This window comes from Orbicella franksi, chromosome 15 (assembly GCF_964199315.1).
Source record: "Orbicella franksi chromosome 15, jaOrbFran1.1, whole genome shotgun sequence".
In the NCBI taxonomy this organism is placed as follows: Eukaryota; Metazoa; Cnidaria; class Anthozoa; order Scleractinia; family Merulinidae; genus Orbicella; species Orbicella franksi.
Window position 1 is genome coordinate 3318521 of NC_138159.1, and position 13752 is coordinate 3332272.

Here is a 13752-nt window from a genome sequence, read left to right on the forward strand (position 1 = left end):
CCCAATCGATGGTTCCAAGCCACAAAGTTTCTTTATTTTACATTCGCAGCTGTACAACCTTTTATCATGATAAACTTTAAAAATATACATTCAAATTTTACAAACAAACTATAAACAAGTTACTTCTAGGGTGCGAGAGAATTTCGTCACTTGAAAGAGGCTGGAATTATGTAACAACTTCGAACTTCAAATAAGAAAATATTTATCAATAAGTTATGAAATGAAAACTGAAGGTTAATCACAAACATGACGATATGAACCACAAATCAAGGACTACAGTCGTTGACTGAAAATCGAAACTCTGAAAATGCATCGCGATGTGAAACATAACCAGACTCTGTAGTTCGTAGTTTACTATATAAGAGGTACTGAGCGTAACAGAAGCCGTGGTCTATAAAGCGGATTAAATTTCGTGAGGGAAACGTTTCCTCGAGACCAAGGGAGAATCCTTTAGGAAGATTAAATTAACATAGTTTGGTTAATGTTATCTCGCTGAAGAATAGTCACTTCCTCTTTTTCTTCGGAAAAAGTATACCGATTCTTTCTGGTCACTTGGTATGCTGTCGTTTCGGGGATTCCATATGTCGTGTTTATCTTGAAAAGAGGGCGCAATGTCTATATTCTGAAAATGAAAGGGAAACGTGAATTGATGTCTTGCCTTGAATATAACATTTCCGAAAATTGTTGAGAGTGGTTAGTGACAATTTCCAGTCCCTTCGCGTCCTATCTGTGGTGAGCGAGAAATATGAGAAGGATCTTGGGAGAGAGTTAGCCTGCAATCTTAGCGTGCGTAGCAAGCATTCCCGTATGAGCCGAACGAAATCAGGCCGCGCGAGAGACCTTTCTCGTTATCGGGCCGCCGGAAAAGTGAGGCGAGAGCAATTCGGGCCGCTGGGCAGAGCAAAAAGGTCGAGGAAGTGGGGTGGGGGAGGGTGCAGGCAAATCCTGTGATGTCAGCTGTCCCAAAAACGTAACCGCGTGAGATAGCGGAAAGGGGGCATCTGTCTGTCTGTCTGTCTGTTTGTCTGCCTGTCCTTTGTGTTTTTCCCCGAGACGACAGTCTCAGTCTCTTGACAAGGTCAAAGCAAAAACGAATAAGGAATAAGTTTTAAACTGCTAGCCATAAGATAACAATTCCCTCGCCACAATAAACATTGAATGGAAGTAAATTATTTTAAACATACTTTTCTTGGAAAGAGCCATTCAAGAAGCCATAGAATAAACAGATCGATCACCGCTAAAATGCAAAAAATTTTTCCAGCAACGCGGCCACAGTGGTACAACCTGAAAATGAAAGAAGCACCATTATAGCCGCATAGTTACGTAAAAGCGCGGGAAAACATGTGGTTGGTTGCTTTTGATTGGAGCACGTTTTGATACTACTTTAACCGCAGGTAAGGAACGTTTTGCCAAGTCCAAGGGAAGAAAAGGTAACTTTTCGTTTTCACAGTCGACTGAGAACTTCTCTGTGTGTTACCTTCTAAGTCGCTCGTCAAATGACACATGAGGCACAGCTCTAACCAGATCATAAACCTGACGAGTAGAAACAAAATTTTATCACAAGAATATTACAGCAAGAATACACTAGTGATAAGTTACCTCTGAAGTATTATAAAAGTCTGCATACGAGCCAAGTGGCCCATCAGACCGGGGCTTATCTCCGGTTTCTGCAGCATGAAGCGACTACGAGTATTTCTACTCCCCCCGGATAAGATGCTAGTCCATCGGAGGGTTACCCCCAGCATTAAGTTCGCCGGTACCCATTTATACACCTGGGTGGAGAGAGGCACTGTGAGAGTAAAGCGTCTTGCCCGAGAACACAACACAATGCCTCCGGCCAGGACTCGAACCCGGACCGCTTAATCCGGAGTCGAGCACACTAACCATGAGGTTACCAACTTCTGAAGTACATCACCTGACCTCGATACAGTGAAAAATATATTAATCACAATCAGTACAAGGTTAATTCGAACCCACAACAATCAATTCAAATATCACTTCACTATCAGGAATCGAACTTAGACCACAATAATGGAAAGCAAAGCACTCTTTGTTTTCTTCTCTTGTTAGCCTGTAAACAGAAATCTTTCTCTTTTCCTCACTTTCATATTGGACCCAAAAATTACATATTATGCTCTGACGAAGGAATAACGCTCAACACGTCACTTCACTAACTCGGTACGGTGGTTAATTTACCTTTATTAACTTCAAGTCTTCAAGTCTGTAAAAACTAAGAGTTTCTCTCCAAAGATGCTAACGTGTTCTCTGATTGGTTGTTTGTTAATTTGAATTTCGCGCGCCGGTGACAGCCAGTCACAATACAGATTTCTGTAGAGCTCCGCCATCACTTTGGAATTTTTCGTGCCCAGTCTCAGGCGTCTCTCTCGGGCGCGGGATAAACAGAGCGCAAAGAAACCAGTCAACTTACTTTTTCTGTACGCCTAGCTACGTTGTCCCACGTGTACATGGTTCGAATGCGTTCATGGGCCACGTCCGGAGGAACGAATCTGCCATCTCGCGCATCTTGGACGGCGCTATCCAGCGCTCCTACCAGAGCTGAAATGTTCCATACAAAAAATTGAATCAAAAATTTGTACGCAATATCAACAGTTTTCTAAAACGTACAGGCACGGGACTGATCTTTCAAAGCTATTCTTCCTGTTGCTTTGGACAGCAATCCCCGCCTATCCGTGCCCAGACTGCAAAACAGCTTATAAATTTTGTGAGCTTGTTTGGCAACCTACATGTATAGTCTGTATAGAATTCAAACACGCGTGACAATTTCGAATATGATTTCGCACTCGAGAGGCATCTGCAGTAAAACTAGATACTTGCAGACTAGTCTAGGCCTATTAGCATAAATATTTGTTCACTAAACTGGGGCAGTAGGCAGTTTCACTTACATTCGACATTTGGCTCCGCCATTTTTATCATGTCACTTGGTAACACCTCAGGGACCCCACCTACCCTGGTACTGACAACCTGCAGACTACACAAGAATAAAGAGAAAGATAAGTGAAGATTGAGCTTATTTCATGGCAAGTATGCAGAGATTCACATGGTGGCAAGTACACAAAAGCATGTAACTAGTGGCAGGTGCGGGAAAACTGGGAAAACGTGTAATTTTTGGTCAGGTCATAAACTGGACTGGGGTTGGGAACCTTACCCAATTTTTCTGGAAGTACACCACCCCCCCCCCCCCCCGGGAAAAACATGTATCAATCAGTGCAAGCATGCAAACTGTGTGGTCTGGCTAAAATTATAACTTTTAATACATTTAATACATGATGTGACACCATGATTCTAGCTAGTTACACTTAGTGAATGTTGCAAAGTTTTAGGAACAATAAACAAACTCCAAAAAAATAAAACGAAAGTACCCACTGTAGTTCAAAAATTACTGGTCAGGAAAAGTCCCCCAGTATGTTTTTTATCAAAACTCACCCACAGCTTGCTGCTTCAACGATTGCAATACAAAATGCTTCTGTTAATGATGTGTTCAAAAAGATGTCACCTTGAACAAGTACCTAGAGATGAACAGAGGTTGCATAAAAAAAACAATGTCAAAAACATTTAGAGCAAGTTACCACTCAGAACAAAAATTTAAAATATTGAAAAAATCGTGGAATATTTAAAGATTCATGAAGAAGCATGGGTGGTCAAGATTGCTGATGATTCAAATGAATTCAAAACTCACAGGTTAGTTTGGGACGGAATGGATTCTCAACATGATCTAGCTGAGGCCTAGCTTTTGAACAGACGGTCTAGTTCAGGATGGAGCAAAGAGGAAGCAGGGCTCAGAAGAAGGAGAGAAGAGAGGGGTGGCAGCTCCGCTCCAGCCATCCCAATCCCCACTTACTTACTTCACTCTTAGCCTGCAGAACAGGCAGATTAGTGGGGCAGTGAGCAAAACGCGATACATGAGTGTGGAGCGCAACCACGAGCTTCGCTTCGTGCTCGTGGTCATAGTCCAGGCTCATGCATCACATTTTGCGGTCTGCACCGCTAAACCACCTGTTCTGCAGGCTACTTCACTCTTAGCCAATTTTTCACAGCCCTTCTAGCCACGACCAGACCCTTTTTGGTCCTTCCTTCTGGCTGGAACCTCTTCATATGCTAGCTGAGGCCTAACTTACATCCCTGACATTCTCATGTGCCAACTTTCCTAGAAACTGGACTCTGTCTTGAAGTTTACACTGCTGACATACATCCTCCAGAAGAGCTCGTTTTGGACCATCGCCGCCTAAACAACAAAAACAACAACAGATAAATAGCCCAACCTTCAGTATGGTAATCCCTTGATCAAACAACGTCAAAATAGTATTTATCAAATGTAAAAACCCACTAGATAATTCTTCTCACCTACCTACAACATAAATAATCTGATTTAGCCATTACAAACAACATTGCATTGTTCAAGGAAAACTTAAATTGAGTGAGCAAGCATGAGGGTTGCAGGGATTCAATATCTTAAAGGCTGACAATTTGAGCACTGTTTGTAGTCTTTGCATTTGGTTTTGGGCCAGATGTACAGTGTATAACCTCAGGTCCTGCAAGCAGATGTCATTGAGACTAGAAAGGTATTCGCTTAAGAAAGATGTTCTCTATGTATGAGAGGTTTGTTGTGTTTGTATATGGCTGAGACCATGCTGAAGTGTCTGGCTGTGAGAGGTACGCCCTACGGGAGGTGTCCTCTCCACCCAAGATTACAAATTGAGACAAGTTTTGTTCAGGCAATCAGACAAAATGAAAATATTTCTATGCTTGAGTGATGCATACTGTAATGGAGTAAGGTTGAAGTCTACATTTGTGCCTACTGGCTCATCAGGCCATCCCTAGAAGTATTTCGTTTTCTGCCTTGATGGGATGCTAATGTATCGCTGAGTTAACCCCAGCATTAAATTTGCTGGTACCCATTTAAACACCTGGGTGGAGAGTGGCACTAAGAGGGTAATCCGGACATGCATTCCAAGACAACAACACAGTGATGACTGTTAGAGTTTGAACCAGGCTTTTTGATCTGGAGCCCAGTGAACTACTGGCCACCTCACCTCACAAGCTGTAATGGAGGAACATCTGAAATTTACAGAGGGATTCAAGCAATAATCCCAGTAACATTTTTCTACACCAACTGCATGGATCGCATTATCTTATAAGCTTGCTTTTCCTATATCTATGTGAACTTACCAATAATAAACTGGATGTCTGAGTGGTTTGCACACATGATGGGAAATACTCCAGCTAACAAGTCCATCCCTTTTCTGTACACCAGCCGACTGATTACGACAATGGTGACTGATAAGATGATGGGAAGACAATGATAAGACTTTCTTGAACTAGCTGATTTTTCAAACCAATTTTCATTTACTTTGAAGGTTTGAAAAATCAGGATCCCACTGTAGGTGTCAAAATACGTCTAGGAAACTCACTTTTTCCTGGAATTTTCTTCGAAATGTCAGGCGTGAACACATTAGCATCTACAGCATTAGGAATCACTGAAACCATGCCAGGATTCATTGAGGCACGCAACACAGTGTTCTCCTTACTGACAATGCAAAAAAAAAAAAACGATAAATTAATTCTTAAATACATACAATCAACAGTCACAGTCATACTATAATATTCTTACAAGCACTGTTACATGTGTTAGTTCAAACAACCTCTTACTGATGACGTAAGTCTACAAACATCAGTGTAGTCTCTCAGATGGTCCCCAATTGTTTTTTCCTTAACTCATTGACACCTGGGGATTTTTAGCAAAAATGCATTCTTGAACATGATTTTTAGACATTTTTAGCCTGGTTATCAGCTAAATTAGCTCCAATCTGCCCAAAAAGGCATTTGCAACATAACAGCATGCCTTTCTTTTCACTAGCATCATGTTTTAGAACATTTTTGCTTGAAGGTATGCACAGAATTCAAAATTTTGAGTTTTTGGACAAGAAAGTGACCTACGTCTTCAGGCTTTTAGGGTTTTTCATTATTATAATTTTTTTTTTTTGGCCTTTCCTTTTTCTCCTTTTCTTATCTTTTTGCTGCAGTTGACCTTCTTCTGGGCTTGCTTCCAGTTGAAGAATTCCAGAGAAAGTATAATTTAAACAGGAAATTCTTAGCAGGGAGTAGTCAACTGTAGCTGAGGAAATTTTGCTCCGAGTTTTCCACTCCAGTTTCTAAGCATTTTCATGCATATTTCATGCTCAATTGACCCAGTCACTCTGATCTGGGTATCATTGGAAAGATCTCTTCCTCCTGCAGAACTTGAGTATAGGTGATGCCAATTTTGACCAAAGGTGATGACATCAGATGTGGAACGAAGACCAGTGCTCATCATGGACGGTTACGGGTGGCACTGGTGTCAATAGATTAAGATTGGCCACTGAACTACCATTCCGTATCCATGAAATATCTTTTAACACATAGAACATGGTGGCATTAATTTATTATTCACTGACAAAGAAAAGTTCTAGACAAACCTTGTATGTGAAACACAAATCACATGATCGATGTCTGCCAATGAAAACTGTAAAAATTTATTGGTTATGATGGAACTTGCATCGGCAAAGCCAAAAAGGGAGTGGTCAGTAAACAACGTGCGAAGTCCCATGGTGCGAGCATGAAGAAGAGCATCATGGCAAAGAGTGGAAAAAGCCTTAAAAGGAATGAAAGAGTATTTTTAGGCTTTCACTGAAAACTATTATTGAAAAGCGAGGGGTATTTTTTTTTTTCTCAGAAAACTTGTTAGTTTTCATGAATATTTCAGGGAGGGGTGGGGATTGGGTTCAGTACTCTCAGAAAGTCAACCACTGTTTAACTGCCGCTGGGAACACCTTTACAAAACTCCTGAAACTACTGTCTATGATTTTTAACAACCTTTAATTCCTGAGTATCATTTACCAACCACTTTTATTAATGGACTTCCCGGAGTAAAGCTTCTATAATGTACATTTATGTGGTCAACATCAGAACGATATTTGCTACGATTCAATTGAGGCCCTGAGCTACTGTTATGAGTGTTTCTTTTAATTCCAAGCTTTTGCCAATCTACAGCATTCCCTGACGATGCCATAGATCGGCGAAAGCTTGGAATTGAACAAAATACAGTAGCTCAAGACCTTAACTGAATCATCTGTTTAATCACCCAATGTGCTACTGAAGGACAACTTCAAACAATATTTGCAATTTTGTAGGATAACTAAAGGGTTGTCAAATTTGGTGTTACTTTCAGGGGAATTAATAACATAACCACCAATTCATAACTCACAGAATGACCATGAACTATGGTTATCCTCTCACGTAGAAGTATACATCTCATTAGCGGCAGTGTTGTGTAGAGAGTTGGCAACACGCATTGATTATGAAATGGACCAAAGGGTAAATAATAGACCTGGAATAATAATAAAAAACAAATGAAAAAACAAAGACACTTAAAGATAATGTACCTGTGATCAAAACAAAAAAAAAAAAAAAGTAAATATGATAATTACAGACCAGGGGCTATATTTTATAATGTACTCAGCATAGTTACAAAGAAGCTGAACTGAATACCTTGAGGTAATTTGTTAAATAACGCACTCCACTTCTCTCATCATAAGCATGAGTGACTACAACAACCTGGAGCAGGAAAGAAATATGTTTAAAATCAATCATTCACTTGGCCTTATGTAGTAAAACGTGCTTGGTTAAACCCAGTCAAAGTCAATGATTGACTTTGCTTACTGACTTTGCTTACTGGCTTTGAAGTTTCATCTTATATAGACTCCGGGATAAGGGAATCCCCCTTATCCCTTACTTAGACCCGTGCTTGGAAGACTGCCGAGTTTTCCTTCTCTGAAAGCAGTAATGCACATGCAATTGACTTTATGTTATCAACTCGATCGCACACATTTAGGTTTAAGTTTATGGCATCCATAAACTGATGTTAATGAGACCTGAGAGACAATATCTCAAAGTCAGGCACATGTATTCTGCATTGTGACACTTTATTTCAGAGACATGTAACACTATGAACCTCATGTCATGCTCATAAGTAAATCCCAGTAACATAGGTAACATGCCACCAATTCCTGATCTCAAAGTCCATCAGGGATTCCCAGCTGAAAACAATCACCCCCTTTGGATATCACCACAAACCTTTCATTTCCTAAGTAAAGCCACTGTTATCTACATCTGTAAAAGACAGTGTATCAATGGTTCCAGTCATGTCTCTCACATGTCCACCTCATGCCCCTGACCTCTAGTCAAGCACACGCTCCTCGTTGTATTCAGTCTTCTCATTTGTGCCGATCCTTCGCCACTGATTTTTCTTTTACCCTCCCACCCTCCCATGACTGGGACCCTTGCTCTACACATCTGAACCCCTGATACTACGCTTTAGGACCATCTTCAAGCGAATAAACAAAATCATTTAGATCTATAGAAATGTTCACCATGAATAAGGCTAATAATCTGTCTTTCCCAAAAAAAAACAAAAAAAAAAGGGGAGCAAGCTTTGACACTACAATTCAGAATGTCGTGTATAGATACTGAACATTACTATTCCACTACTTTTAGAAAAACATTTATCCATATATATTTATGATATCATTTGCTTAGTATAAAATAATAATAGTAATAATAATTATACCATTAATGGCTATAGGCTAGGGTTATCTGTCTCCTAGCAAGCCTTAGACCTTATCATTCAGGGTGCAATGAACAGAGACTGTATTTTGGTGACTTTCTGTTGTTTGTTATTAAAGGACGGTGGCAGGGAAGTGCACCCATTAGCTGCACTTTACCCCACAGTAAGGCTCTAGCCCACTGGAGACAGGTCTGGAGAAATTACCTATTCCAAGGTGGCTACCCCCGGTACCACCTGATCTGTACTCCCCCGGGACTGTGGGATATGGGCCTCACCCCTGGAGGCAGGTCTGGAACTCTTATTCCAGGGTGGCTACCCCCGGTACCACCCGATCTGTACTTCCCCAGGAGGGCCCCCTTCCTGGGCCCCTACTTCCCAGTCGTCCTTCCCTGCCACCCAAATTTTACCCACAGCCAGTGTGTTATTTCCTAAATGTAGTATCGTTAGTGGAAGCTCAGACCAAGCCTCAAAAGAGGATCATTAACACTATATTAAAGAAGGTTCAATATTCACCTTATGCCCTCGTTCTATTAGACACTGTGATAACTGGTAGATGTGGCTCTCTACTCCGCCCATATTCGGAAAAAAGAAGTCCGAAACCATGCTATGAATACACAATAGAGAACTACTGTTTAGTCTGAACCACAGTTATTTTAAAATCCCAACAAAGAAACGACAGATCGTCTCACCAAATGTTGTGTTTTTCGTGAATCGGAGGAGCCGCCATGTTGGATTTTCCATGTTGAAGTCAGCCGCTGACTAGTATCGTGCGGTGTGCACAAGGTCCACAAGGTGTAAACACAGCGGTCAAACGCCGGGCATGCGCAAATGGGTACATTTTTTGGCAGCCGCGCTCCAATTTCCCGCGCAAAAATCTAAAGGAAAACATGGGAAACAACCGGTGTCACGCAAAATTTACGAAAAAAAATTGAAAAGTTCATAGAAATCTGTAAAAGGAAAAGAAAGTACGTAAAAGGAAAACTTAAGACTTTTCAGACACAAAGTTTATTGAGTTACCGGTATTCTACTGATTTACCATTTTGTTTTGAGCTTTACCAAAAAAGTTTATAAGTCTTGAAAACCCGTGTCATGCTACGAACCGACGGCGTAGTGTATTTTTATATGTTTTTATTAATCATACGTTGCATGACGCCGGAAACGGACGACAAACGGTGTGTAAAAGACGGGAAAATGGAAGAAGAAAAAGACAATTGTAGTGATTCGGCCTCGCTCAGACGAGCTGGAAAAATTTTGGCAAGGACTGTGGGGATTCCATCTGGATCCAGGATTTGTCTGAAGCACAGGAACGAGATGAATCGAAACGACAAACGATGTTCATGTCCATCGTCATGGGGGCATAGCTGGCCAAAATACCGATCCCAAACCGCCTGTACCTGGTCTTTAACCAAGTGGGAAAATCTTTTCTAAACTACAAACCTGGAAAAAACTGGTGTACTAAATGCAAAGTGTAGGCGGACAAAAAATTCAAGGAGCACGGAAAATACATACCGCGGAAAAAAAAAGAACTGCAACAAGCAGAAGGTAGCACAATTTTTAACTCTTATTTCTGTTAGCTCTCATTGTACAGGCTAAAACATAAACAAATATATAAATAACGAGGAAAATGTCATTTGTAGGATGCCGATGACCCACGAAAATATTTTGACCGTCTTTTAGTCGCTCCATTGCTCGCACATGCGCAGACGTTTGACCGCTGTGTTACAAGGTGTGCACGACAGAGCTGAAAAACGACTGCGCATGCGTAGGGTTTTGGCGGGTGAGTCGACGAGTGGTGGCATTTTCGATCGTTTGATCGAAGTTTTGGCGCCATTCGATGTTAATTTTTTGGACTAATATCATCCGAGAAAAATGGAGAAGATGGAACTTTCAATGTCATTTCAGTCAAGCAGATGTTCCTGATATCCTGAACATATTTCTGGCTATATTGACGATATGATTTGTGGCAGTTCTGTGAAATGCTCTTAAACAGATCAAGTTGCCATGATGGTTTGGAGGGATGATAATGAGTGTTAGAACTCAAGAAGAGCTGTCAGAGGGAGACGAGGTATTTGTAGCTGAAGGTTGACTTCTGGATGAATGATTGGCCCGGGATGGAAGAGGGATAGTTTCATAAGTATCCAGGATGCTTTTAACCTTTTGAGACCATTCTGGTGAGGTGTAGAAAAGTTCAGCGTCAGATATGTTCAAGCCTGTAAGTGGTGCATAATTGCTGTCATCTTTATGGAGTTCATCATCATCATCATTTTCTCTTTCATTAGCATTTTTAGACAACAAAAGCCCATTGTTGAAGGTGTTTGCTAACTTTTGAACTTTTTTCTTCAGTGGTTCAGCACAGATTGGGCAGCAATGATTTGAAGGCAAGCAAGCTTGGTGAAAGCAGTGGAAGCAGGCCAGTCTAACAATGGTAACTGTTTCTCTTGTGCAAGTTGGAAAATCACAATAAATATCTGGGTGAGGTTGTTGGCCTGGCTCTACATCATCGAGATTATAACTTAGTGGAAAACACTTAGTGTCTACTGTGGTTTCAAACGTTGGGAGATGGTACAGTGGCTTCCCTTTTGGTCTTCCATTATTTACAACTGGACGTTCAACCTGAGTCAAATAAATGAAATGTTGCAAAGTTAAATTGTGTGCATGTCAGTGGTACATGTACATTTATTATGAGGAAAACATGATGTTAGTAATTTTGTTCGTTTGTTTTTATTTTCCATTTTTTAAGTCAGAGATGTTATCAGTATTCATTAATTATGTTTGTTTATTTTAATATTCATTCTATTGTTTGGTACATTTTATATCTATATCTGCATATCCTTATCCTACATATCTAAGAATCATGTAAAGAAGCCTAAACCACGCATTTTAATTAAACTGTCTTAACACACCTCAGGAATTTGACAATACTTCAGAAATGTGGAAAATGCTTGCTTGCAGCTTGTGTTTTTCAATTTTTCTTGCATCATCAAATTCTCGTATTGTTTTATGATAGTATAATAAATGGTTTAGACTTCTGTATTTATTAATTTTATGACTTTTTTTTATTTTCAGGATTGTTACCTGGTATGATTTGTGGCAGTTCTGTGAAATGCTCTTAAACAGATCAAGAAGAAATTCTGCACTTTTCCCTGCAATAAGCCACAAGTTGGATTCACTCTGCTGACCATGGTGGTACTGTGGAACAAAGGACTGGACAAAGGAACTTATTTGTACCGGTTTTATATTTGCATGTCACAAGAAACTCAGAAATACGTGCCACTCATTTTAAAGGGCATTCTTATTGTAACCTCCCAGTAACCATACCTTTTGAGGAGGGCTGTAATCGAAATTAAATTAAATTAATTAGCCAAAATGGCTTTTTTTCAATGATATTCTTTGGTAGTGTGCATGAAGCCATTTGTTGATTAGAATTGCTTATTTATTTGCAGACTGACCTCATTTACTCTCTGCAACTGTTGTGATATGTAGTTGGCATGATCTTTAGCAAGGTCTGCTTTTAACTGCTGCGTGTTCCTAGGCGTGGTGCTGTATCCTAAAATCTGACCAGCAGATAGGCCTTGCAAGGACATGCCACAACTAGCTGTGTATAAGCCACTGTCCTTTTGCAATGCAGATGTTTCTTGTGACCTGTCATGTAGGTAAAAGTAATTTGCTTCTATTGTTACAACCCCTATGAACAATGAATGAAAAACAATTTTCTTACAGGTAGCTCACTTCATTTAAAGTTTGTTACCTAAAATAGGTCATTATGTGGAGTAGGGACGCCACTCTCTGCTCTTGCATCTCTCTCCTTCTGTTGGACAAGCTTTTTCTTCCACTTAAACAGTTAAGGATGTCCTCAAAGAGTCCAGGGCTATTTTTGTCTGTAAACTGTTTCATTGCCTCTGGATTGTAAATTTTCTGGTCTGGGGTGGTTATTTGATGTCTGTACAGGGCCTTTTGAAATGCTTCCAACCTCTTTTCAATTGTTGACTCTGTAATAGAAAAATCAACCATGACAAAAATTAAAATATTTTTGTGAGAAGTATAGAGTTTTTGTTATGATGCTAAATTTTAATTCAAGCAGATTCAAAACAGTAAAAACACCTTTTATCTCTGCGAGCTGTTGTGTTGCCACATGAAGCTGTGTTTGCAAGGTGCAGCACTTTTGTGTCTCCTTTCTGAGCAACAAATCCATTTCCTCTGGTGACTTCTAGGAGGAATGCAACAAGCGGTTTGTTATTTCGAACTGATTTTACATAGCTGGCATCAAATATGATACAAAATTATGAGAAGTACCTGTTTTGGCATGGGTGAGGTGTGATGGGATGTCACATCAGTACTTTTTCTCTGAAATCATCGAAAGGAACTTATTTGTACCGGTTTTACATTTGCATGTCACAAGAAACTCGGAAATATGTGCCACTCATTTTAAAGAGCGTTCTTATTGTAACCTCCCAGTAACCATACCTTTCGAGGAGGGCTGTAATCTTGTTCATCTTTAAACAATTGGTCTGCATTTTTCCTACAACTGGAACACCATCGCACACCAGGACGGTAACCACTCGTAGTACGTCCGATGCGGTCAAACATTTCATAAAACCTCGATGGTATGTTGGCTGAAATATCAGTTGAGTGCACAGGAAGTGGACATGCACAAAAACCATGTGCTTCGCGGTTTATTCTGGTCCAGTGTCGAGTACATGCCCAGCTGTTCGTAGTGCCACCGACATACCTTGCTATTGCAGCATTGAACCTCCGCATTTTCCCTTTGCATTCCTCGCTTTTTCTGGTTTTTCTATGGTACCAACAGGTCCGCTCACCGGAAGTTTCCGTGAACATCAAACTCATTAACATAATCTGCAACACGAGCCGCATTTTCGCGGCACGAACTCCGACTTCGCGGCAAAATTTCGATGAGTGTTCAAGGAGGGAAGTGTGGTGTTCAGGAGATATGTTTTAGAACTAATATCGACCGGTCTAAAAGGAAAGTTTCAAGCTTAACCTTTTTACTTACTCCTTAGCCCAAGCGAAAACTCAGCGCTCTTAAATTTTTCAAAAATGCCGCCATTTTACGTATACGTTTTTATGGTTTTATGTTGTCTTTCCCAGTTTCTCGGCGCGCGCGAATGAGCATG

At 40.4% G+C, this 13752-nt stretch overlaps 2 protein-coding genes across 2 annotated transcripts; both read right to left on the reverse strand.

Moving 5' to 3' along the window:
- Positions 1-16: 16 nt before the first annotated feature.
- Positions 17-9364, reverse strand: LOC145470321 (phosphatidylinositol N-acetylglucosaminyltransferase subunit A-like). Its single transcript, XM_081454162.1, has 14 exons — positions 9310-9364; positions 9134-9224; positions 7546-7611; positions 7262-7384; positions 6474-6649; positions 5430-5545; positions 5188-5295; positions 4137-4243; positions 3445-3527; positions 2904-2989; positions 2429-2556; positions 1478-1533; positions 1185-1284; positions 17-622 (listed from the first exon to the last, which is right to left on the reverse strand). Exons 1-14 carry the CDS (start codon positions 9345-9347, stop codon positions 485-487), a joined length of 1416 nt encoding a protein of 471 aa, XP_081310288.1. The 5' UTR covers positions 9348-9364; the 3' UTR covers positions 17-484.
- Positions 9365-11927: 2563 nt separating this feature from the next.
- Positions 11928-13214, reverse strand: LOC145470413 (uncharacterized). The gene is made up of 3 exons (XM_081454222.1): positions 12914-13214; positions 12722-12827; positions 11928-12609 (listed from the first exon to the last, which is right to left on the reverse strand). Exons 1-3 carry the CDS (start codon positions 12923-12925, stop codon positions 12365-12367), a joined length of 363 nt encoding a protein of 120 aa, XP_081310348.1. The 5' UTR covers positions 12926-13214; the 3' UTR covers positions 11928-12364.
- Positions 13215-13752: the final 538 nt, after the last annotated feature.